Below are 25,441 nucleotides of genomic sequence, written 5' to 3' on the forward strand. Positions count from 1 at the left end.
CTACATGCTTTAAATTGATTGTATGTATCTTGTGGCATATTTCAAGTTAATCATCATATTATTGCCATGACCTAGACATAAAGAGTATTATCCCATGTTCTTAAATGAATAGAGTGCTAAGTAAGAAATTCAAATTCTTAAAGCACTTATCAAAAGGGGAATTCTCTATATGACTAAAGTTGTGAGACTAATGTTCTTATCTGAGTGATTTATGTAGTTTCACAACATGAGAATGTGTTTCTAAAATAGAGTGTGTCATTCAATCTATGCGTACATTTTAAAATTTGAAATGAGGTTTATTGTGGAAAATTATTTTAAAATTTTCATTCCAAGCTCAACTGGTCTGACCAGCTGAACTTTCTAGCTCAGCTGGGGAGACCAGCTGAACTTCTGAGTTGAACTTCAGTTCGGCTGGTATTCACCAGGAAACCCCCTGGCTGAAACCGGTTGAACTGGTGTCCAGGACCGGTTGAACCGGTCTGGCACAGTTTGACCGGCCAGTCTGACCATTTTTTCAGACTGCGTCAGCCCTTTTTCAGACGCCTTTTTCAGTCTGCAACAGCACCTTTTCAGCTTTATTTTTGCAGACTTTTACTGTTTCATTTGGTATATGACCAATTATAGTTCCTTTCAAGTGGCATTCTTTCAATTGGTAATAATCTATTTTATGAAGAAAAAAAATGTCAATATGAAAGTTAAATTCTTTTTGGCTTAAATTTGTAAATTGGTGCATATTATTAATTCACTCATCCATGTGCATTAATTTAAAAGGAATTTAATTTATACCTTTACGCCTGATAAATGATGATTTGTTTGCCATTCATATATAGATATCATCATTCATTAAATACTTCCTTGTACTACTAATACCTCTTTTCAAAGTGTTTTATCGACTAGTTTTAAAAGGAAAAGAGAAAACAAAGAAGGAAGTCTCCACAAATGATGAAAAGAAGAATACTAAGGTGACACCACCACAGATAGTAAGATCTGTCAAATTGGTATAACAAAAGGTACATTCTATGTGGTGGTAAGTATTCTTAGGCATAAGTTAATTCATTGCAAATTTGTCATGCTTTGACCATGATATGTAATTTACTCCTCATAAGACTCTTAACTGAATTAAAAGTGCATGTGGCAAGTCATTCAAATACTTGATGCACATATCTAGTGAGAGAACATTATATATCTTGTGTCATAGAGAATAAGTTTCACTTGAGTAAGCTATACTAAGACAATCCAAAATGGTAAATCTGTATCTCATTCATATGGATTGTAATCTTTGTTTTCTAAATAGCTACTCTTGATGCAGTTTAAAATTCCCTTATCGTTAATTCTAAAAGTGCATAAGAATCTTTTTGTTGATATTCATCACACACATATGCACTAACATGGATATGTTCTTAAACTGTAAAAGGTACAATTAGTGATCCATACTCTCTAAATTTTGGAAACCCATATTTTGATATCTTAGAAATCTACTTCAATCGATATCCATATGCTTCACAATTGAATTGGATCACTAAGTTGTAAATTCCATGCATAACTTGTCTTTATGATATGAATGCTTGTGCGACTAACCTTGATAAGCTAGGTGCACCCAAAGTCAAGGTAGGTTCATCATCAAGAAGGCAACACAATGAGGTATTAATAAAAGGAGAAAAGGCTCCTATTCTTAACTCTAGTTTTTATCTATGTGATTAAATATTGACTTGAAACCATGTAAGATGGTTGTCAAGTATATGTGGGTGCCTACACAAAGAGAAAGGCCACAATAAGGATTGTGTGGGTACTCAAGGCTCTTACTACTAATCTCAAAGGACCCAATTCAAATTGGGTACCAAAATACGAAGCTTAAACTTGTTTTGCAGGATCACTTCTTCAATGGATCAAGTTGGGTGCTCGATAATGAATGTACAAATCATATTTGGAGATAGTAGCAAGGGTGATAACAACTGAATCTCAAATGCATATTATTTTCAAATCTTATCTTTTTGTGAGTTGTGTAGCCACTAAGGAAAAAGAAGCATTTGAGGATATACATCAGTTGTTGATTATGAAATAAAGGTCTAATTGGAAGATGAATGAATATTATCATATGGTGAACAATCCAAAATTATGTGACGTATTCTCTATCTAGTTAATTTGGATTTGATTCTTCTTTATTAGACACTCACCATAATATAGATTAAGTCAGCCCTTTAGACTTCATTGAACAACCATGCATATTATTCATGTCATTCAAAATATATTGTGCATGAGGGCTCAAGAGAAATTTAGTCCATATTATGAGGTTTTTCTGTTTTTAGCAACACGCTTGTCTTTCGCATATAAAGAGTTGCTAAATAAGAAACTAGTGCTTGTGCTACTAATGCCATCTCTTATGTTGAGTTTATCCATAGAAAATCTATGTTAAGAGATGGTGCTTGTTTTACATTGGATAAACCACAAGCTTAAAGGATACTATTCAACTAAAGTAAGATGAAGTTGATAAGAGGCCAAGGTATGAAAACTTCCTCTCCTTCATTTGTTTTAGTATTCTATCCTTAGTGGGATGTTCCATAGTATAGGTTAATTTCCTTGCAATATAAAATGTTCAATAGTGCATATAACTTTGACATCAACTATATGTGTGCACTAATTTAAAGGAATTTAATCTATCTTTTTGGGTTTCAAGAATGATGATTCATTTTCCATCCACATATAAGGATTATCATTTGTGAAACCCTCCCTTGTGTTTCTAATGCTCTCTTTTCTAAGTGTTTAAATAAGGTCCTTCCAAGTGCTTTCAAGATGGATTCAAAATCCACGGATATAAGAGTCTTGGTTGTTTCAATCATTGAGTTTCAATGAGTCTCATATCAAGTTTGATTGAACCAAGCCAAGATCAATGAAGTTCAAGATCGCCTGGTTGGATGAAATCATAAAGAGAAAAGAAATCACAGTGATTCAAGAAGGGAGTTACACTTTTTGTCAACCTAATAATGAAGATGTAGTGACATATTTATATGATATCCTTCATTATGAGGTTTAAGGTTCATATTAGCATGCTTTACCCTCCAAGATTTCAATTGATATACTTTTAGTTCTTAAACTTTTAATTGGTTTAATTTTCATCATCTATGTAAAGCATGTTATGTTAAACCAAGATATAGTGCAAACATCTCCTTTAACCTCGTATTGTTAATGTGCATAAGTGTACTTTGTGTACTCTTGCATGCACAAATTGAGGAAGAGTTTAGCCTATATCTTGTGAGGCTAATGATTTCTTCAAGTTCATGTTTTGTAGTCTCACACCTTGGAGAACATCAAATGAGGATGAGTGGTTCCAAGGAAATGATCAAAAAATTACCACATGTCACCCCATGGATTAGTTCTATTAGGGAATGATATGTGTTCTCTAGCATAAATTCAATTGTTTCATATATATTATGCCTTGACCAAGATATATGATGAACTCCTCTAAGAATCTTAATTGAATCAAGTGCATGTTACAAGTAATTCGAGTACTTGATGCATACATTTAGGGGGAGCTCATTCTATATCTTGTGTCCTTAAAGACTAACATTTTCTTTTAGTGAATTTGTGTAGTTCTTTGAAGAGAATGAGTTTCTCTTGATCGTTTAAAGAGGATAAGTTTCTCTTTGAAATGTCAAGCCTATCAAAAGCTAAGATAGAAATTCATGATTATAATGAAGACCATATGGCATGGAACAAAGGTGTGTCACTCCTTGAACTATTGTATTACATTTGTGTATTTAGGCTCTTACAAGTTAGTGTATGCATGTATATGCAATATCTTAAGTCACATCATAAGGTTGCACTTGAATCTTGGCTTAAAATATTGCATATCATGTCTATTAGTATACCGTTTGATTATGAGTAATTCCTTAAATTGGTGCAATTTCATATTTTCATACTTTATTTGTACCAAGGTTCAAATTGTAGAACTTAATCCCCTGGCCTCACAAGTCCAAGTGCAAAAGCTAAACAAGTATTCATCACTTGTATGCACACATTTAGGGGGAGAATGGTCTATAATTTGAATCTTTGAGACTAACTTCATTTTCAAGTCTATTATGTGTGTAGTCTCAAATTAGAAAGGAACCTTCGGACAAAGACAATCGCTTCCACTATAAATTTGATGGGTATCAAAGATTCTTTGCTCCAATAAATGTATCTTCTATACATTTCATAAGAGAATGAGTTTCTCTTGTATATGCTACTCCAACGTTATCTAAAATTGGTAAATATGTATCACATCTTTTTGGATTACAAATATCTGAAGTAGCATAGCTTATAAATTCTCCTGTCTCGAACTTAATTGATTAAATAGTGCACATGTTTCTTATGTTGCATGATTATGTTCAATTGATACTCCTTTTATGCCAATGGTACTTTAAGTTGCAAATAAGTACTCTCAACAGATATCAATTGAATTCATATATATGTGTGCACTAAAACTTGAGGAGAACTTAGTGCAATATGCTATTAATGATCTGCTTATCTATCAAATTGTATCAATTGGTGTTTTTCAATTGATATTTTTCATACATGATCACTAGTTGCATAATCCATACTTGTGCAATTTTCATGTTGCCTCTTGTTATAATAAGAAAATGCTAGGTGACATCTAGACTCCAGGTATCAAGATTTATCTTTCATTTAGTATGACTATATTCATTTGATATCTTGGACATACGTCACAACTATGCCAACAAGAGCTTGCAAATGAATTATAAATCCAACACAAGTCTGGAAACCCCTTGAAAAGGTAAAACGCAAAGGTACATCACTTCATGTCACTTCTCCATTACCTTTTTGCCATCTAAGGACCCCTTTCATGATAGTGTGTTCACATCTCGCTTAATCATAATTTCTATCCTTTATCTTCTTTGTATCCTTTTTGGAGATTTATGACAAAGGGGGAGAAATTGTGCATTAAAGCTTACCTTTAGTCTTATGTAACTAAGTGTTAGAAGACTTTTAAAAAGGGGAGAAATAATTAACAAAAAAGGGAAGTCATAAGAAAAACATAAGATGAAGAAAGTTGATAAGTGCATTCCATGTCATGAGCATCACGTTTATTTTATGACACACTGCACCCTATGAATAGTATGATATACGTTGTCTATACTTTGACCTAAATATGTGCTTTTGGCATTTGAGTACAAAAGTGTTATTTTCTGAAATGCACATATTTAGGGGGAGGAAACTATATCATAGGATTTAAAATCTTATTTATCAAATCTTATGTAAGCTTTAAATGTGTTGTCATCAATCACCAAAAAGGGGGAGATTGAAAGTGCATTCATCCCTTTGTGAGTTTTGGTGATTTGGATAACAACACATTTAAAGGTCTAACGAGTTTGCTAAGTGTTGAACAGGAAATTCAGTATGATGAACATACTTGAATAGTGTATAATGATCAGTGAACAAAGGTTCAACACGAGGTTAAATAACCAATGAGACAATGCAAATGGATATAATATGATCTCTATATTGGTTTGAATATATGGACAAGACCTGAGAAATCACTACATACATATGACCAGAATAGAGGACAAAGTGATTTAGAGGATTGGTCAAGCCAAAGAGAATAAGATATGAGGAATCGTGAATTGGCTTGACCATATTACTGTCAGTCCATATATGCTTCTATGAGAATCAAACTAGGGCTTGATTGTTCTTGACAATTATATCTAGAAGACATTCAAGCAAGGTTCACAATATTGAAGAAATGATTCTCTCAATGGATGCTCAATTTGATGTGACTCAAGAATGGCTTGATAGGGTGAAGATAGCAAGGAAAGGGCTTCGAGGAACTAAGCGAAGGTGAAGGTCAAGCGACGGCTTGTAGACCGAGGTACCATGGCTAAGGTGAAGAAGAGAGTACTTGCACTAAGTCGATGAACTAATCAGCTATGAAGAGTTATAACATGTTGATGCATCAGCAAGGTGACTTGAAGCCATGTTTTGAACTCATACATGGTGATATGGTACAAGTCACAGGGTTTGATTTATGTTTGCTTCAAAAGGTGAGACAAAGATGTTTGTGATCCTTATGAAGCAACGCCATGGAGAAATCACACATGAGACACCAATGACTCAAGGAGTTTACTTCATTATATTTTATTTAACTTGAGTATAGGAATCGTCGTACTATAAAGGGGGATCCAAAAAGAAGGTTGGTGTTTGCCAAAGCTCAAACCTCTCTATTCAAAAGCTATTTTTGAAAAGCAAAAATCTCTTTAACGTTCTATGGTTGACCGTGGTTAGGGCTGAGAAACCTAGAGTGTTCTTGCTGAAAAGCAGCTGAACTTCTTCAACTGCAGCTGAACTTTCCAGCTGAACTTGACTTCAGCTGAGTTGAGCTTCTTCCGCTGCAGCTGAGCTTTTCAGCTGAGCTGAACTTCAGCTGAGTTGAGCTTTCTCAACTTCAGCTGAACTCAACTTCAGCTGTGAACCTCTTTGACCATACACCAGCTGAACTTGCCTCCGGGCAGTTGAGCTGGGGTTTTCTCTCCTAAACTCTCTGGTCAAGACCAGTTGAACTGGTCCTGAGGGGCAGTTCAGCTGGTCTCTGACCCCTCTGACCTCTGACCAATAGTCTGCAAGTCAGACTGGCAAACATGTCGCCAGAGGTGTCAGGGGCGGTTCAACCGCCCTGGGGGGGCGGTTCAACCGGTCTGGTCAACCCTGACCAGTCTGCAGGTCAGTCTGCGCGTCAGTCTGCCAGTCAGACTGGCAGACAGGCTGCCAGGCCTGCCAGGGGCGGTTCAACCGCCCTAGGGGGCGGTTCAACCGGTCTCAGGCAGAAAAATCTGCCCAAACGGCTAGTTTTGAGCTCCACCTATATATACTCACTCCTACCTCTCACCCCATAGCAGTGAGCACGATTTGAACTCCATTTCTAACCCAAGAAACACCTCCCTCTCTCTCTCACACATCTCTTGCCTCTCCCATTTCAAATCTTTGGAGAGAAATCCTTGAGTGAGCTTGAGAGCTGCAGTTTTGTGCTTCATCTCTAAATCTCTCTTGCTCTTCTTCTTCATTCGAGCTTTGGTACTACATCGAGTTCTTTGTGGATTCATTACTCTTGGAGCTTCTAGCTCCTAGACGACTAGGTGTCTCTTGTGAGTCTCCAAATCTTGTGGAAGACCATAAGAAAGTTTGTATTACCCGCTCGTTTGAGCAAAGATTATTGTGTGGGCTTGACCTTTGTGGTCGGCAAAGGGAGGATTAGGATTGAAAGAGACCCGGCTCTTTGTGGGCGCCTCAACGAGGAAGTAGGGCACCTTTTGTGGTGTGACCGAACCTCGGGATAAATCTTGTGTCTCTTGTGTTCTTGCTCATTGTGTTTGTTCATGTCCTTCGTTCTCTCACCATTCCGTGGAAGATTGTTTATATCTTTTTGGTGTGTGGATTTTGAGAAGTGCCCTTCTCAGATCTACTACTTTGAACCCTGTGGATCATTTAGAACATCTCATTTCCAAAGTTAACTGGGTGAATTTCGAGATCAATTCAGTTTTACCCAGTTTGCTTCTAGTTTTTGTTGAAAAAGTTTTAACTTGCCTATTCACCCCCCTCTAGGCAACTTTCAGGAGCTCATGTCGGAGTCCCATTCCCAACACACGTGGGCATCACCACCCTTTTTCTTGTAGTATTTCTTCTTTTCCTTCTTCCTCCCCATCTTGCCGTTGTCCCTGTTACTATCACTAGACATAGGGCATTTAGCGATAAAATGGTCGGGCTTACCACACTTGTAGCATACCCTTTTGGAGTGGGGTTTGTAGTCCTTCCCCCTCCTTTCCTTGAGGATTTGGTGAAAGCTCTTAATGATGAGCGTCATTTCCTCGTTGTCGAGCTTGGAGGCGTCGAAGGGAGCCTACTTGATGTAGACTCTTCTTTCTTCTCCTCCGTCGCTTTGAATGCGACGGGTTGCACCTCGGGTGTGGAGGTGGCGCCTTGCTCCAAGTTGATAATTTGTTTGGAGCCTTTGATCATAAGTTCAAAGCTCACAAACTTTCCTATCACTTCCTCGGGAGACATTAATTTGTATCTAGGATCCCCACGAATTAATTGTACTTGAGTAGGATTGCGAAAAACAAGGGATCTTAGAATAACCTTTACCATTTCATGGTCATCCCATTTGGTGCTCCCGAGGTTGCGCACTTGATTTACCAAGGTTTTGAGCCGGTTGTACATGGCTTGTGGCTCCTCTCCTTGGTTGAGGACGAATCGACCGAGCTCCCCCTCGATCGTCTCTCGCTTGGTGATTTTTGTCACCTCATCCCCTTCGTGCACGGTCTTGAGCACGTCCCAAATCTCCTTGGCGCTCTTCAACTCTTGCACTTTATTATACTCCTCTCGACATAGAGAGACAAGGAGTATAGTAGTGGCTTGGGAGTTGAAGTGCTGGATTTGGGCGACCTCGTCCGAGTCATATCCTTCATCCCCTACGGATGGTACCTGCGCTCCAAACTCAACAATATTCCATATGCTTGAGTGGAGTGAGGTTAGGTGATGCCTCATTTTATCACTCCACATACAATAATCTTCACCATAAAAAACCGGTGGTTTGCCTAATGGGATGGAAAGTAAAGGAGTGCGTTTAGAAATGCTAGGATAGTGTAGGGGGGGTCTTACTAAACTTCTTGTGCTCATGGCGCTTAGAAGTGACGGACGGTGTGTCGGAGCCGGAGGTGGAGGGCGACGAAGAATCGGTCTCGTAGTAGACCACTTTCTTCATTTTCTTCTTCTTGTCGCCACTCCAGTGTGACTTGACGAGGGGAGGTGATTCCTCCCTTCCTTTGGCGTCGGACTCCCTTGATGGAGCCTTCCCGTGGCTTGTGGCCATTTTCATCTCCCTCTTGGTAGATCCTCCCGACATCACTTCGAGTGGTTAGACTCTAAATGAAGTACTGGGCTCTGATACCAATTGAAAGTCGCCTAGAGGGGGGGTGGATAGGCGAAATCTAAAATTTATAACTTAATCCACAAACTACAAGCCAGGGTTAGCGTTAGAATAAAATCCGAGTCCGGGAGAGAGGGGGAAACAAATCAACCAGGAAAATAAAGCGGATGACACGATGATTTGTTTTACTGAGGTTCGGTTCTTGAGAACCTAGTCCCTATTGAGGTGGTCACAAAGACTGGGTCTCTTTCAACCCTTTCCCTCTCTCAAACGGTTACTTAGACCGAGTGAGTTTTCTCCTTAATCAAGCGGGTCACTTAGACCCCGCAAGGACCACCACACACTTGGTGTCTCTTGCTTTGATTACACGTCACTTAGAGAACAAGAACGAGGAAGAAGAAAGCCAACCAAGCAAACAAGAGCAACAAGGAAAACACAAATGGTCCTCTCACAAGTCTAAATGCGCTAGAGTTGAATTGTGGACTTTGAGCGGATCGATCACTTGAATTGTGTCTTTGGAGTGGTGTCTATTGCTCTTGTATTGAATGTGCAGTAGTGAATGCTTGGGTGGTTGGAGTGGAGGTGGTTGTGGGGTATTTATAGCCCCCAACCACCAATTCAACTATTGGGGCAGGCTGCTGTCGATGGGTGCACCGAGCAGTCCGGTGCGTCACCGGACAGTGTCCGGTGCGCTAGCCACGTCACCCAACCATTAGGGTTCTGACGGTTTCGACCGTTGGAGCTTTGTATTCGTGTGGCACCGGACAGTCCGGTGCCGCACTGGACAGGTGTTGTTCACTGTCCGGTGCGCCTTCTACCGGTTGCTCTAACTCTGCGCGAATAGTCCGCGCACTGTAGCACTTTTGCAGGTGTCTGTTGCAGTCGACCGTTGCGCTGCAGCCATTGCTCTTCTGGTGCATCGGACAGCCCGGTGGTACACCGAACAGTCCGGTGGCACACCGGACAGTCCGGTGAATTATAGCGGAGCGGCTCTTCTGAAACCCGAAGGTGGCAAGTTCAGACTCGCACGACCCTGGTGCACCGGACAGTGTCCGGTGGCACACCAGACAGTCCGGTGCGCCAGACCAGGGTTCTCTTCGGTTTCATTTGCTCCTTTCTTTTTGAACCCTCACTTGATCTTTATATTGGTTTGTGTTGAACCTTTATACACCTGTGGTATATGATCTAGAGCAAACTAGTTAGTCCAATCATTTGTGTTGGGCATTCAACCACCAAAACTATTTATAGGAAAAGGTTAAACCCTATTTCCCTTTCAAACATGACAGCCTAAAACCCCCAAAAAATAAAAAGATCAACACAATGTGCAGGGAAAGGAAAAACAATGGCTTGCAACTAATTCCCAGCAGGAACTTCGGTGGCTGTGCGCCTCCTTAGCTTGGCGCGCGTCACACAGATCGTCTCCTCCATCGGCGTCTCCTCTTCGAGCGCAGGGTCAAGCTCTTCTGCGCCCTCTAGGGCATCACCACTGGCCTCATTGATGGCCATCTTGTCCACCCCTTCGGCTCCAGGGAGTGATGGGGCGCTAGGCTCGGGTTTCGGTGAATCAGCACATGTGGTTGGAGTTTGAACTAGGTCGGCAGTAGGTTTGACCTCGCCTTTCTTTGGGCTACCACCAGGTTTTGGTGCGGATGCAGCTACCAGAGGCTTTGTGGATGCCACTGAACCAGATCTCGCTAGTGTTTGACACTTGATCTTGGGTGAAGATTGAACGGGTTTAGTCTCCTAAGATTGTTGTGCCATTGTTGCTTGCCGAGCAGCAATAGATGATGCTCTACGCATAACAGGTGCTGCTTGTTTTTGTGGTTGCCCCTGCTGCACCTGCACTTATGGTTGCTGTTGTTGTGGCGGCTGCTGTGATTCCTGGAAGACAACAAAGCATGATTTTAACATGGGTAACAAGATAAACACTGCCAGATCAGTTAAACCAGAGCACACATTTCTGTACTACATTCCTTCCTATGACATCATGACCAATATTGCATCAGAGAAGAACAGTAAAAAAAGTTTGAGCATCTGAGTAAACATGATGAACACTGAACAACAAATGATTCAATGGATTTTTTGGCAAAAAAGAGAGTAATAGTGCATTCGATCCACACCTGATGAAGGCATTGCCTTGATTTCTGAGAAGGTGACTGGGCAACAACATATTTTAAAATGTCAAAGAAAGTACTTTGTCCTGCCGAAGCAGCCTTATGAAAATAAAGGACAACCGTGTTGGTGGCTCGAGCTCTCAGCTCAAGGAGATTCCAGTCGATTTCATTCTCATGCTGGGAAATATATGGTTTAAAGAAAGTTCTATAAACATACGTAGTTCCCTGTAATGAAAGCACACATCAGCCTGTTGCCAAAAACTAAACTGTGAGGTAGAAAAGCAAAGGACAATCTAAATACCTTTGTCTTAGGGTACCACAAGTATACAAAGAACACCGACTTTGCTTTCGAGTAAAACGGTAACCTTCAACATGAGCGCACACAAATGCTAGATTCTCGTCAATGAACTGAACAAAATCACAGCCTTAAGCAGTCTCACCATGATATTATGAAATCTCCGAATCTCTCCAAAACTGTCAATAGGGCAACTAAAATCCTAGACACAGGAAACAAACCTAAATTTGGCAGATTGTTCACGGAAGTCAATATTGCGACCGCATAACTTATTGAAACGCCTTTCCAATACTGACACCAAAATATGAGCTGCGCAATCTCTGGTTTGTTCAGTTCAACAGTCTTGTAGCATTCATAGGCAGGATAGGCATAGCCAAAAGCCAACCTACAGGAAATCGGCACATCAAATGCCGCAAGATAAATGGCATGTTAGCGATTGTATATTGTGACAAAAGCATGTCCCTCCTCGTATAGTAAGTTGATGTTTCAGTAAAAGACTATTTAGTTTGCTTTTTTCCCTTTTATTCATCCGTACTAAACCACAAAAAGAAAAGTTAACAATTTAAAGTTGTATGGTTTCAGTATCAAAGTATCCTTCAATAGACTAGCATTTCATATGTGTTTATAGCTAAACTGTAGATAATTCATCAACACAGAGATGAACAGGATCAAATCTAGTTCTTGATGAACAGGCCAAAGATTTTTTTTTAAAAAAAAGACCATCCGAAGATTGTGGGAAGCACATATGCCGACATGGAAAAGCTTAAGTTGACATTATCTCAGCTAAGTTTTAACTTGATACGTTATTTAGCGGGGAAAGAAACAGCAGGACAATCAATAAAACATTTTTCCTGGACAAGTGTCTTTCTTTATGACAGCTTTTCTGTATGTCCAGATTGGATGGATGCAGGGTTTTCAACTCTGTCTCGTTCGCCCTCTCACATATAAGTTGTTAACTCATACAAAAGTAGCCATCAACTAATTAATAAGTAGGAAGAAGTAGGACACTGCTACATACTAAACGTTGGATTCACAAATTAAATGGTAAAAATAGTGCTCCAGTAATTTTGTGAGGATCTAAAGTTCAAAAAACTTGGTATGCTCTTGTAATTTCTAAAAAAAGCTTTCGGGAGACCAAAACACATACTTGAGATAAGTAGGAAGATGAAAAAAGCTTTCTAAAGTTCACAAATTAATAAGTAGGAAGAAGTAGGACACACCTAGAATTGATCAGATAGATGCAACTGGGATCCATGCTTGTGGACTTGTGGTGTATCGTGTGCCTTCCTGTGCCTGTCTAGCTAGGACGGCAGCTGCTCCATGGTCGGAGGTGACAGAGTATACTACCAACAGAAGAGGTAAGCAAATCACAGTGGATCTATGGGCAGCAGCGGGGCTGTCCTGAGAGGAAGGCGACAGGGGAGATGCATGGCCGGAGGTGGAAGGCGAGAGCGACAAGCCCGAGCATGACCCAGGCGATGGCCGACACGAGCACCACCTGCACGACACCCCTGTGGGACACCATCCGCATCGTCACCGCGTCCGCCTTCGACGTCACGACCGTGATGCCGCCGCTGCTTGATACTGAATCAAACCCTCGGATGTCGTATTCGAACAGGGAGAGCGACACATGAAGAGGTCGGCGCTGTGCTTAAGGTGGCCCCTGCTGGCGGTGAAGGTGCTGCGTGCAGCGTTGCTTGTGGTTGTGGCAGCGGCGGAGAAGACGAGCACGGGCTATGGATCGGCCGTGGCGCTAGCAGGCCATCTCCATGCGGCCATAAAGGCGAGAAGGGAGGGGGTGGTGTTTCGGGGCGGGGGTAGCAGCGACATGGGGAGGAATAGGGCGGAGGCGAGGACCCGCGGCGGGCATCGCGTTAGAGTTTCCCGACGGGGATCACGGACGGAGACGGGGAAGTGGCAACATGGGGAGGAAGAGGGCGGGGGCGAGGACCCGCGACGGGCATCGCATTGGAGTTTCCCGACGGGGATCACGGACGGAGACGGGGAAGCGGCTACATTCTCGGGAAGGAGAGGCGACTGGCGCGCTGGAGACGGATGGGGACAGGGGTCACGGATGCTGCCTCCTCTCCGCTCGCGATACATGGGCCGAACGAGAGGGACGACAACGCGGATTCCTCGATCCCCTTCCATGCACGCGCGTCAGGTCCCGACTCCTGCTACTCTAGGGCTCTGCGTCGCGTAGGCAGGAACATGACCGATCGAATTCGAAAGAAGGAGACGAACCTCGATGGTGTTGGGGAAGGAGAGCGCGACGACGTGGCCCAGGAGAAATACGGCGTCGGCGGCGAGTCGTGCGGCCACCGCGTCGATGAGAGCGTCGAGGACGACGTGCGTGAGCTCTAGCCTGCTCGGTACGGCAACTGCGCGGCGGGTCGAGAAGGCGGCGACCGCCTCCTTGAGCAGCGCCGTCAGCGTGGTGGCCTCCATCGTCGCCATGGCCATGGGGGAATCGGGGTGAGCAGAGCGGAGATGGGCTGTTGAGTGGGGGCCTTCCATAGATGGAGCGTGGAGGAGGAGGAGGTGGCGGAATCGGCGAATGCGGACGCGCAGTGAGGGGGAGAGGAGGAGGAGGTGGTGGCGGAATCGGTGGATGTGGTCGGCGGATGCGAGATCTTGGGCGCAGGGGCACGGACGCGCGGGTGGAGGCCGGGCGCGCCAGAGCGGGGGCACGGTGAAGCCCCGGTGGACGCGTACAGTGAGCTCTTAAGGATTAGTAGAGAAGAGAGTAATAGCATAATGTCGATCGATCTACACCCAGCGCACAAGCCAGATTATTGAAGCAAACAAGGACATAAGTAGAAGACGGTAAGAGTGCATGCATGAAACATTAATTCTACTCATGATCGACCACGACACACAACAATTGAGCACGCATGCAAGCTGTTTTTTTTATTCAGAAGATTCCGAGGAGCGGGGACGACGACGACGTCCTGCTGCTCCTGCATGCATGTAGTCCTCTACGCACGACGGCGGTCGCCGCAGCTCGGCGCGGGCTCCTCCTCCTCGGCGGCCGGGCCGGCGACGAGGTGCTCGTAGACGACGCCGGAGAGGCCGGCGCCGACCATGGGCCCCACCCAGTACACCCATTGGTGTCTCCAGCGACGGGAGCCCACGACGGCGGGCCCGAACGCGCGCGCCGGATTCATCACGGCGCCCTCCAGCGCGCCGCAGGCCAGCACGTTGGCCCCCGCCAGAAGCCCCACGGCGAGCGGCGCCGCCAGCGCTCCGGCGCCGGCGCGGACCCTCCGCGCTTTGTCCATCACCGTCGCAAAGTAGGCGTACATGAGCCCGAACGCCATGGCCGCCTCCAGCACCGCCGCGTTCCATCCGCTCACGCCCCCCGCCAGCGCGTACTCCGGCAGATGCTGCGTGAACGCGCGCGCGTGCACCAAGCCCACATGTGTCAGTCGGCGTCAATATTGTAGCACAGCTGCATAAGGTCAGGCGGCGGATCGAGTACGTACCATCCCTCCGGTGGCGAGCCTGAGCACGAGCGCGGCGGCGACGGCGCCGAGCAGCTGCGCGGCCCAGTAGACGAGGGAGCGGACGAGGCAGATCCGGCCGGCGAGCAGCGCGCCGAAGGTGACGGCCGGGTTGACGTGGCCGCCGGAGATGTTGGCGGCGCACCCCACTGCGGCCGCGAGCGCGAGGGCGTGCGCGAGCGCCACCGCCACCAGGCCGCCGCCGCCCTTGTCATGGTGGTGCATCCTCCCTGCGCGCGCGCGGCACCGGTGCACACGTTTACGACGTACGACGAGTGAGGAGACACGCGCGACGACAAGCACACAGCATGCACCGTTAATTTATACACAGTATATATATAACGTAAGTAGGTAGGTACGTACCGAGAGAGAGCGTGGCACCCTCGGCGGCGAAGACGAAGATGGCGGTGGCGAGGAGTTCGGCGGCCGCGTGGCGCAGCGTGGCGGGGTCTTTGGCCGTAGCCAGGTGGCCGACGGTGAACCGGCGCCGTACTGCCCTGATCATATTCATGGCTGCCAGCTGATGGATCGATCTATCTAGTTAGCTGTTAGCTAGCTAGGTTAAGGAATATCCGGCCTCGTTAGGCCGGCGAGCTAGGCCGCGTGAGCCGCGCCGATCTTGTTTGGACAACGATGTGTGTGTGTGTGAGAGAGGCTTGTAGAGCTAGGGCGCGGGCGGCAAGGGTGCTTATAACGCGCGCGCGGGTGGCCGGAACCGGAAGAGACGACGGAGCGCGTCACTTTTTGGAGCGTGCAGCGATTGCATGCGTACGTGGTGCCTCGTCAGGCACATGCCGGCCATATCCTATCGGTTGTCGGAGGAACAAAGCACGGCCGTCGTCGTCGATGCACCTGCTTGCGTTGGCAGCGGTTCATGCTTTGCGTGCGTCGTTTTGGCCAAATTAAAGTGGCTTTATTTCTTCGTCTCGTCCCCGCTCCCGGGTTTGAGTCTCAGTCTCTGTGTGCTGCCCTTTGTTAGATTTTATACTTATATGCAGGATTATAATTAGCCTAATTACTGTTATACAGTAGACTTTTTCTAGTTATATTTTAATCTAGAAAAATAATATTACATAATTAATGACAATATGTAGGTGTACGCAGGGATAGTAATCGATTATCAAGATCTAAATGTTTATTTACAATTTATTTTGTTAGGGTCCCAAATTAATTTTAGTTTAAAAGTAAATAGAAATATGGCCCGATATGATTCTTAAATTATATAGTATAAAGTTTAGAGTCCATGGTCACATTTAGGTATACGTGTGATGTAATATGTTTACTATGAATATAATGGATATATGCATAATTGATAACAATTGAAAAGGGGACCATAGCCTAGATCAGATATATGGTTGATTGATATAATTGGCCCAGTCGACGCAATGCAGAATTGTAGCAGTGTCGATCGAACAGTAGTGTCGATGACACTCCCATAAATGTGATTGCACATCACTTAGAGGTTTAGGCTATCTCCCGCAGCTTATCTATTTCCATGCCCATATTCAAACTTCACTCTACGAACAGTGCATTCTACAATGCAGAACAATGCAACATAGTATTTTTGGTAAACTTTGGGTAAACTGCTGCAGATGACCTTACTCTTGCAAGGTCCATGCATGTAGAGCCTCACAATGGAGATACTACCAGCAAAATCACAGATGAGAAGGGATAGGTCTCCTAAGGGCATGTACAATCTAGAGACTCTGACTCGATTTTTTAAGTAAAAAAAACATCAAAGAGACTATATAATACAATCTTGAGTCTCTAAATCATAAAAACAGTCATAATACAATATGTATAGAGTCATGTAGAACAAACTTTTCGTGAAGAGTCCGTCTTAATTTTTTTTACTTAACCTTCTAGAGACCTCTCAAGAGACATCTCATTTAATTAGGTTATACATGCACTAATGCACTAAGGAAGTGCCAGGTTCACCGAACATGGATTGTGACCTAATGGGCTACGATGGCCAACAATCCAACAGTTTCAGCTAACTAACGCTTTGATGATCACCATTCTGCGGTTACAGCCTTACAGGTAACTGAGCGTCCTTTGAATGCCTGATGGCTCGACACGCCACACCGTGGCTAGGCCCGGTCTGGCTAGGCGAGGCCAGCGTATACGAGTCTCCTTTTCCTACCCAGAAAATACACACCAAATCCACCTCTTAAGGCCTTGTTCCGTTAATTCCATTAGCCATAAATTGGATGTGATTGGAAAATATTAAGAAGAAGCTTGACTTGCTTGTGATTTAAACTCACCCAATCTCACTCAATCCACATGAATTGAGAGCTAACCGAACAAGCTCTAAGTTAGTTACAGTTTTGCTCCACCGACAATGTTGGATTAAACTCTTTAACTCCCACCTAGCATCTATTATGGGTCATGTAATATTAAATGAACCAAATGGTCTGGGCCATTAAATCTAGTAATCTCCACCAAATATTTCGAGGCACACAATAAATACTCTCAAGTGGTTTTTTATATACTATTTCGGTGGCGATTGTTAAGTTAAACATCCACATAGAACTAAGGCAACACTTATCCACAACTCAACAATGGACTATATTTTGAATTGACAATTTTGTGCAAACAAGCCTGACCAAAGCTCTTAAGTCATATTAAGGTGCAAAAGCATCTCCCATGGTTTGAAGTGTGTAAGACTATCCCTAGTACATTACCCATCCTCATCTCCATTCCCATATTCAAACTTTACTCTATAAACAGTACAATCTACAGTACAAAACAGTGCAAAACAATGTTTTGGGTGACCATATGGGTGAACTGCTGGACACAGTTTAAGCCACACTTTTGAGACCTTTCATGAGTATCTAAAATTGTCCACGTCAGACTTTGACTAGAAGTTGAACTCATATAGTTGCAGTATGATCGGTTACAAAGCTATAATGATTGTATTCGCTGTTGAAACTTTTTTTATTGCTTCAATGATGATCTGCTGTATTACAGTGAGCTATTGCTAGTGACATGAAGGGTCCGTTTGCAGGTTCCAGACACTGCTTTTGATGGTATACTAACTAAATATTTATGTAGCAGTTGTTATCTTTGGTGCTGTTTCTATTGCAAATTCAATATTCCTTTGGCTTCTTTTATATGTACCTTGAATGCAACTTAAATTATACTGTATTTGTTTCATTGCCTTATGGTTTTAAACCCTTTTTTTTTACATTTCCTGTTATGTTACAACAGACAACACTTGATTTCCCAGCTCTATTTTTTTCATGCGGATGTGGCATATGCAAATGTTGCCACGACTTCATATGAGCTTCCTGAATCCTGATGGACAGTAAGTTGGCCTGAATTCTTGTTATTTAATCTATCCCTGTCAAGAACATGTGTTACTTTACCTCGTGAGCCTTATTCATCGCACCTAAACTATTGGCGCATCTGTAGTAGTTTTGATAGAAACCTAGTTTACCATGCTACAGAACAAATTTAAGTCAACATCTGATGAATTGGGGTTCAAGACTGAGGTGAGGATTAATAAGGACAAGTTACTGATTGCTGAAATCTGTTGTCTGTTTCTATTATAATACATGGAACATTTGCAAATTGGTGGATCATCTCATAACCTATAATCCATATTGGGTGTTTTTATGACAAATTACATGGTCTTTGAGGTAGGGTTTTGCAGATGCATTGAGAGGGTGGATACAGTGCATATCCCATCTTTTCCACTGCTCTTCTATTTAATCTTCTTCTTTGGCATGTTCTGTTTATGGGATTCTTAGCTTATCTGACATTTGAGTTGAACTATTGAAGTTGATGCTGATAGATTAAAGGTTCCTGATATTCTATTGAATCTTAAACGAGGCTGAAACCACAACTGCTAATACGTAAGGATGAACAAGCCATTTTCTTTATTAGCACATGGGAATATCACACATGCTGCTTAGGTGTGTTTGCCTTCATTCCTATAAGTATACATACAAACAAAAAGAAAAAGAAAAGAATACCCCACAAAGGGTGCTCATGTCCTAGCTCCCAGCTTGAAATCATCTGCTTCTGCTTTGGCTCAGCAGATTCAGTACAGCATGTATGTGTAACAGTGTAAGCAATGTGTCACGGTATCCATCATCCCATTTCAGCAGCATGTCTGGCCGTTCGTGCCTTCTTTTTTTGGCTGGGGACTGGGGGGGAGGTACAGTGCAAACCAACTTCTCCAGGCCCCGGCCGGCCCTTTGTTTCCCGCACTCCAACTAAATTACCCAAGAAGAAGAAGAAGGAACAAGTATAGGAAACGAAGCTATGGACCTACCTCTTGCTAATCTTTGGCCGCCTTGTTTCGCCAAGCAGCGATGGAGTTGGGAATGTTGTCGAGGAGAGGCTTGGGTATGCTGTCCAAGAGCGGGAGAGGAGGAAGCGTGAGGGTGAACGCGTCCGGCTTCAGGTTCCACTTGCTCTTCAGCCATTCCGAGGCGATGCTGATGCTGTCTGAGTCTTGGAACTCCGGGGTGCTCGATGATTTCTTCACGGTGTGCAGCCCATCCCCGTACGAGGGCACCCACGTGGCCGAGAGATCTAGCTGGCTGCCGTTCCCGTCTGGTCGACTCCCAGATTTTGGCCTCAGGGCCAGCCCTTGCCCAGCCCTTGGCAAGAGGCAACCGCCATTGTCCTCCCTACCTGTCGTCAGCTCAGAGTCGGCTTTCTGGCGCCGCCTTATGGGCTTCTCAGCATCGTCAGCACCATCTCCATGTTCGCTGCTCGATAAGCTTCTAGCCTTCCTATGATGACCTGGAGGTGGTGCAAAACCCAGAAATTCAGTAGGCCAATAGAAGAATATAACGCAAGCGAATGGTACTAGCGGATTTACCTTGAGCGTACGTCGCCATCTCAGTGCCTTCGTAGGTGAGGTTCTCCTGTGGAGTCGGTGGAAGGCCATAGTATCCCTGCAGAAGGCTCATGGACGGCGAAACTGTGCTCCGTGGTGGTTTAAGAAATGGGTCCATGGAAGCGGCATTTTTGGGAGGGCGGCGTGTTGTCCATTCTCTGAAAGAAACCATATTGATAATGAAGTGTACATAGCCAAGAGGGGGCACCGACATTGAACACTAGTTTAGTCAGCATGGTGAGAAGGCGTCAAATGGCAGCACTATTAAGCTATTATTATTGAAGGCTGCAGCATATGCAGAGCATCCATTAAATAATATAAGTATGATGTCCTTCTACATCAAAATCCCTCCATAAGAAAAGGAAAAGGGAAAAAAATACTTCTGTACTTTGTGTATGGACTCTTCTATAATGTTTCTGCACCAGTTCAAGGTTCGGTATCTGTCAAGAAGAGAGTGTGTGTAGTGATGTAGAGACAGACGTCAGAGGAGAGTGCAAGCCCAAGCATGTGGAGGCCGCTGCACATTTGTTGCCAGGCAGGCGTGGATCATGGTTTCTCTTTGGAAGTTGTTGCATCATTTGGAAGTTTAGGAGGAAGGAACACAGCTTAGCTGCCATTAGGCGTCAGGTTAGTGCTCAACACACTCAAGGGCAGTTGCGTCTGTGAGTGTGGAGTGGTGGGAAGTCAGTTTCACACCGGTGGAACACTGCCCTACCTACGTCCCCAGTTCTCAACGGTGTGTGGCCAAACCTGCCAACCTCAAGGCTAGTGATTTGACCTGTAAACGGGCTGTGGCAATGCAACGTGGTGCGGTGCTTACTATCAATCACTGCCGGTGTGTTTCGATGCAATCACGTTATAAGCGAAGGGAAGAAACAAAACGATTCTTTAATGGATCATCAGGCGATATGGTACTGCACTGTATTGCGCGCAGCATAAGCCACCCACAGGCGATTAAAGGTGTGACTGATCTATTGTTAGCATGTAATGAGTAGTAATAATGATAGATGGAAGAGGAAATTAAGCGCGCGGTGTTGTGTTCAGGATGATTGTGCGTGGAGAGAGAGAGAGAGAGAGAGAGAGAGAGAGAGAGAGAGAGAGAGTAAACCTGGCGACGCGATCGGCGTGGTTCCTTGGGGAATAGGAGGGAAGAGACGGTGGTGCGGCGGCGGGCTGGTGGCTCCCGTGGAGCGGGACCCGGAGAGTCTTGTGCGCGAACATCTGCAGGTCGGCGTTGAGGCCGTTGGCGCGCTTCACGTCCGCCACCTGTATGGAGCAGCAGTAGGCACAGGCAGGTCGGCACCCAGAAACGGATTAGGACGGATCGGCGTACGAGGGAGAACACAGATAGAAGAGGGCGAGGAAAAAATGCAACGGCGTTCGTTACCGACCTCGACGCCGTACTTGATGGCGACGCCGGCGAGTGTGTCGAACCTGCAGACGCGGTGGAGGAGGTAGCGGCCGCAGGACGACATGGGCGGCGGCGACTGGTCGACCACATCCTCATCGCAGCGGCCCGTGCTGCTGCTGCTGCTGGTACCGCCATCGTCGTCGCCGTCGCCGTCGCCGTAGCGGGGGCGGACGAGGACCTGCTTGACGCCCATCGGTCGCGGCGCCTGCGGTCCCTGCCCCTGCTATTTTTGGCGGGTCGGGCTCCCCTCCCTCTTCCCCTCCTCTCCTGTGGTCTGGTCCCGTCGTGCGGGCTGGTGTCGGTGCCCAGCCAAAAAAGCGGACGCGGAGGCGCCGAGTGGGTGGCCACCGAGCCACGCGCCTGCGCCTGCGAGAGGGAGCGCCATCCGGGGGCGAGTGCGCGTTTTCTAGCGGTGCCCGGCGCGGCTGACGACTGACTGCGTGTTGTCTGTTGTGTCAACCAGGTCCTGTCCTACCTGGATCTCAAACAAGAAAAGAAAAACGACACCTCATCTTCCCGTCCCTACAACCGTCTTGTATAGCCTAGAACAAAACTACTATAACAATAATAATAAAAAGATTTTTATCCTAAGCAAGTTGAAATAGATTTAAGTTAAAACTTGACACAAACCACAAGTAGGAGCGATAATGGATCACGATCTAAATACTTTCTCACAAATGTTACGATCTTAAATAAATTTTAGTTCAAAATAAATAGAAATAGAGCGTAATTCTAATCTGATCCGATCTTTAAATATTATAGTGTAGAATTTATAGCCTATTGTCACCCTAACCACAAATCAAGGTTTTAAATAGCTATTTTTCTATGCACCCCTATTAAAGTTAAATCATTGGTTATATATGTCATCCTTTCAAGTCTTATTTTACACATCTTCGTATGTGAAGTTAGGCCTTCTCTTATCTCTCTTCCCATCGCTATCGTGTCTTAGAATCTCACTATCATTGAACATGACGATTCAATCGATGTTGTACAAGTTTTTATTCAATTGGTACTACCACTAGCATACCACATATATTATCATTCCAAACTTGACCCTTTCTTCTATGACCACAAGTCTGACACAACATACATATTTTTGCAACATTTATCTATTGGATATGTCATCTTTTTATAGGCTAATGTTCTGCATAGTACAATATTATAAGTCTAATCATCCTCCTATAAGACTTGTCTTTTAGCTTCTGCGCTACCAACTTGTCATACAAAACGTTAAATGATTAGCGCCACTTATCCATCCTGTGTTGATTCTATGGCTAAAAACTTCATCGTTATCTTCCTGTAGAATTGATCCTAAATATCGATACTTCCTATGCACTACTTGGCCTTCTAAATAACATCTCCTTCCTCGTGTGTAGTAATGTCGAAGTCACATATTATATATTCGATTTTAGTTTTACTAAGTCTAAAACATGTGCACTATAGTCTCCCACCACAGCTCTAGTTTCCTATTTACTCATGTCCGACTTTCATCAATTGACACTATTCGTCCACAAAAAACATACACCAACGGGTTTCTCCTTATATATTCCTTGCGACCTTATACATCACTAAGTCAAAAAAGTAAGGGCTCAAAATCGGTCCTTGATGTAGTCATATTCCAACCGTGAAGTCATGTGTGTCTCCATCACTTGTTCGAACATTAATCACAATATTGTTTTGTGTCCTTAATGAGTTTAACTTACTTTGTTAGAACCTTAAGTTCATTGGTATTTTTTCGTAAACATTCTCCAAATCATGTAGATTCTTCTTCTAATTCCTATACTACTCTATCAATTGTCTCATTAAGAAAATGCTTCATGGTTGACCTTCTGGATATGAAACAAAATTGGTTCATAAAGATCCTTGTTATTCCTCTTAAATGATACTCAGTATATCTCTCATATAGCTTCATAGTATGGCTTATAAACTTAATTCCTAAATAATTAGTATAACTTTAAATACCTCCCTTATTCTTATAGATCGATATCGACATACTTCTCCACTCGTCAATCATCTTGTTTGATCAGAAGACATGGTTGAATAATATGGTTATTCATATTATAGCTATTTTTCGGAGGTATCTCCATGTCTCAATTGGGGTATCACGAGGGCCCATCACTTCACCTTCTTTCATCCTTTTTAATGCCTCTTGGAATATCATCAGGGCCAATCGTCTTACCCCTTTCATACTTTTCGATGCCTCTAACTTTGAATACAATCATGGCTCATCTCCTTATCTCCTTCATCCTTACCAACGCCTCTCTAACTTTAGGTTCTTGAATATGGTATCAAAAGAGCCATCTAACTGAAGGTGGTGCCTCCATTCTCGCTATTGAACAATTTATCAAAATACTCTCATTGTCTATGCCTGATCCCATCGTCCTCCATAGAGAGGTGTCCAGCTTCATCCTTAACATACTTAACTTGGTTGAAGTCCTTTGTCTTTCCCTCATAGGCTGTTGGTAATAGAAGCCCTGGGCTTCCGATAGACATGGAAAGCCCCAGCCAAAGGTAGTGGTCACACGCGTGGTCTGATCGGGCCAGTGGGGCGCGTGCGTCCGCGCGATTGTGGGGCACGTTTATGCATGCGTAAACATGTGTTATATTTTGCGTAAAAAGAAGGTGCACACGTGGTGGGGTCGAGTTGGGATGTACGAAGGTGGATCAGCGTCGTGTTCGCTGGTCGGGTAGTTGGTTCCTATTCGTGTTTATGCTAACATATTTAATGGTTTAGACTTGCATAACATGAGAGATGCAACGAACTTTTTATTGGTTCATTCAGGTGGGTCCACACACCACCGTGATTAGCGCGCCCACGAAGCTGGAAGTTACCGTATATATCGGAATAGAAGATATGGAGCTGATCGTGTGTGGGAGTTCAGGCGGATTTCAGCGTAAAATGTGAACCAAAATAGCATAAATGGGTATAAATTTTAGTGTAAATCGTCGATCTATTTCATAACGAAAACATGTATGAAACAAAAAAAAATATGATTTAAATGTTTTATTTCCTCCATAAATATATGATCTCTCTAGCATCCATGCATCAAGGTTCATTATAACCAGTTTATGATATATACTGATAATAGTTATACAACACGGTGAAGTTATTTATGCCCTACGGTGGACTGCGTAAAAAATCGGTTTTCTACTGCGTGTGCACAAATTTAGGATGTCAATAATATGAATTCAAAAGGAAATGGATCAGCATACACGAGATTTATGGTATCGTGGCAAATGATCTCATTTCTTAGAGCGGTTACCTTTTTTCTAAATTTATATTTTGTCGCATAAATGTGTGGGCCGTAAATATACCTTATACATCTAGCATAAATGGTAGGAACCCAATACACACTGGATTAAGTAAACGAGATAATGCATAAAATCAATAAATCGTTTGCGTAAAATATAAATAGAAATCATAAACACACAAATAGATGGAAGCAGAGCCATGAACTGAAATATAGGTCGTAAAACCCTATTGACATTGGCATAAATATGTATACAAAATAGCATAAAATAGGATCGCCGTCCTGCGGAACCGGCGCCTCGCATCTGGGATGCGCCACAAGTTCGTGCCTAGGGGAGGATGTCGTCGTCACTTGCGCCTAGAGAAATCCGCCATGGCTGCTCCCACCTTGGATGGCATCGCAGTCGTACGCGCTTAGGGGCGACCCTCGCGCGCATGAATCCCGAGATCCGTTGCACCAACCGCTCCCACCTCGCCGTCATGCGCGCCTTAGGGGTGTTGTCGTTGCTCACATGCCCCAGAGATCCGCCGTCGCGCCGCCACAGCCGCTCCCACGTCACCGTCGTGCGCACCTCAAGGGGTCGCTGTCGCGTGCACCTCAGGGAGACTGTAGGATCTAGGACACCGGCTAGAGGGGGGTGAATAGACGGTTTTGACTAAAAACAACAATACTAAGTAAATTTAATCAATACAACAAGAGGAATAAATTTACTTGTGTCAATAAGTAAACAATGTATGAAAGACAACTACAGAGATTGAATACTTGAAGAACAATAAGCAAAACACTAATCAATTGCAAGGCAATAAGTAATGCTAGAAGGAATAGACACCGAAATTTATCCCGTGGTATCGGTGATTTGCCGATCACCCCTAATCCACGTTGAGGTGGACTTCAAGCTCTCACTTGCTCCTCTATCAAGACACGACTTGATCTTTGAGCCAAGTGGACAAGAAATCACTCAATACCTCGATTCCACTAATGTCACCTTTGCCGCTCCGGCGAGGTAGGCGCGAACCCCTCACAATCAACACCGCGGCTTCTCCACAATCTTCTTGGAGAGCTCGACGGAGACAATCACCCGAGCCGTCTAGGAGGCGGCAA

The 25,441-nt window shown here is 44.1% G+C and overlaps 2 protein-coding genes and 1 pseudogene across 2 annotated transcripts; all 3 read right to left on the bottom strand.

The window, feature by feature from the left end:
- Positions 1 to 10,194: 10,194 nt before the first annotated feature.
- Positions 10,195 to 12,753, bottom strand: LOC111590173 (HVA22-like protein i; annotated as a pseudogene).
- Positions 12,754 to 14,054: 1,301 nt separating this feature from the next.
- LOC100280539 (uncharacterized) lies at positions 14,055 to 15,488 on the bottom strand. Its single transcript, NM_001153458.2, has 3 exons — positions 15,190 to 15,488; positions 14,809 to 15,056; positions 14,055 to 14,709 (listed from the first exon to the last, which is right to left on the bottom strand). Exons 1-3 carry the CDS (start codon positions 15,335 to 15,337, stop codon positions 14,302 to 14,304), a joined length of 804 nt encoding a protein of 267 aa, NP_001146930.1. The 5' UTR covers positions 15,338 to 15,488; the 3' UTR covers positions 14,055 to 14,301.
- Positions 15,489 to 18,684: 3,196 nt separating this feature from the next.
- On the bottom strand, positions 18,685 to 21,538 carry LOC103639613 (peptidoglycan-binding LysM domain-containing protein). Its single transcript, XM_008662348.3, has 4 exons — positions 21,070 to 21,538; positions 20,787 to 20,944; positions 19,661 to 19,836; positions 18,685 to 19,581 (listed from the first exon to the last, which is right to left on the bottom strand). The coding sequence occupies exons 1-4, from the start codon at positions 21,280 to 21,282 to the stop codon at positions 19,112 to 19,114; spliced, it is 1,017 nt and encodes a 338-aa protein (XP_008660570.1). The 5' UTR covers positions 21,283 to 21,538; the 3' UTR covers positions 18,685 to 19,111.
- Between the last annotated feature and the right edge of the window lie 3,903 nt (positions 21,539 to 25,441).

The sequence above is a fragment of the Zea mays genome, chromosome 9, assembly GCF_902167145.1.
Source record: "Zea mays cultivar B73 chromosome 9, Zm-B73-REFERENCE-NAM-5.0, whole genome shotgun sequence".
Taxonomy (NCBI): domain Eukaryota; kingdom Viridiplantae; phylum Streptophyta; class Magnoliopsida; order Poales; family Poaceae; genus Zea; species Zea mays.

Bases quoted from the DNA above. Each gene is read 5' to 3' on its own strand.
- LOC100280539 (NM_001153458.2), bottom strand. From the start codon at position 15,337: ATGAATATGATCAGGGCAGTACGGCGCCGGTTCACCGTCGGCCACCTG. The intron at 15,057-15,189 runs GTACGTACCTAC...GCGCGCGCGCAG, and splicing joins GGGTGCCACGCTCTCTCTCG to GGAGGATGCACCACCATGAC. The intron at 14,710-14,808 runs GTACGTACTCGA...GCGTTCACGCAG, and splicing joins GGCTCGCCACCGGAGGGATG to CATCTGCCGGAGTACGCGCT.
- LOC103639613 (XM_008662348.3), bottom strand. From the start codon at position 21,282: ATGGGCGTCAAGCAGGTCCTCGTCCGCCCCCGCTACGGCGACGGCGAC. The intron at 20,945-21,069 runs GTCGGTAACGAA...TGCTCCATACAG, and splicing joins CCATCAAGTACGGCGTCGAG to GTGGCGGACGTGAAGCGCGC. The intron at 19,582-19,660 runs GTAAATCCGCTA...CACCACCTCCAG, and splicing joins GATGGCGACGTACGCTCAAG to GTCATCATAGGAAGGCTAGA.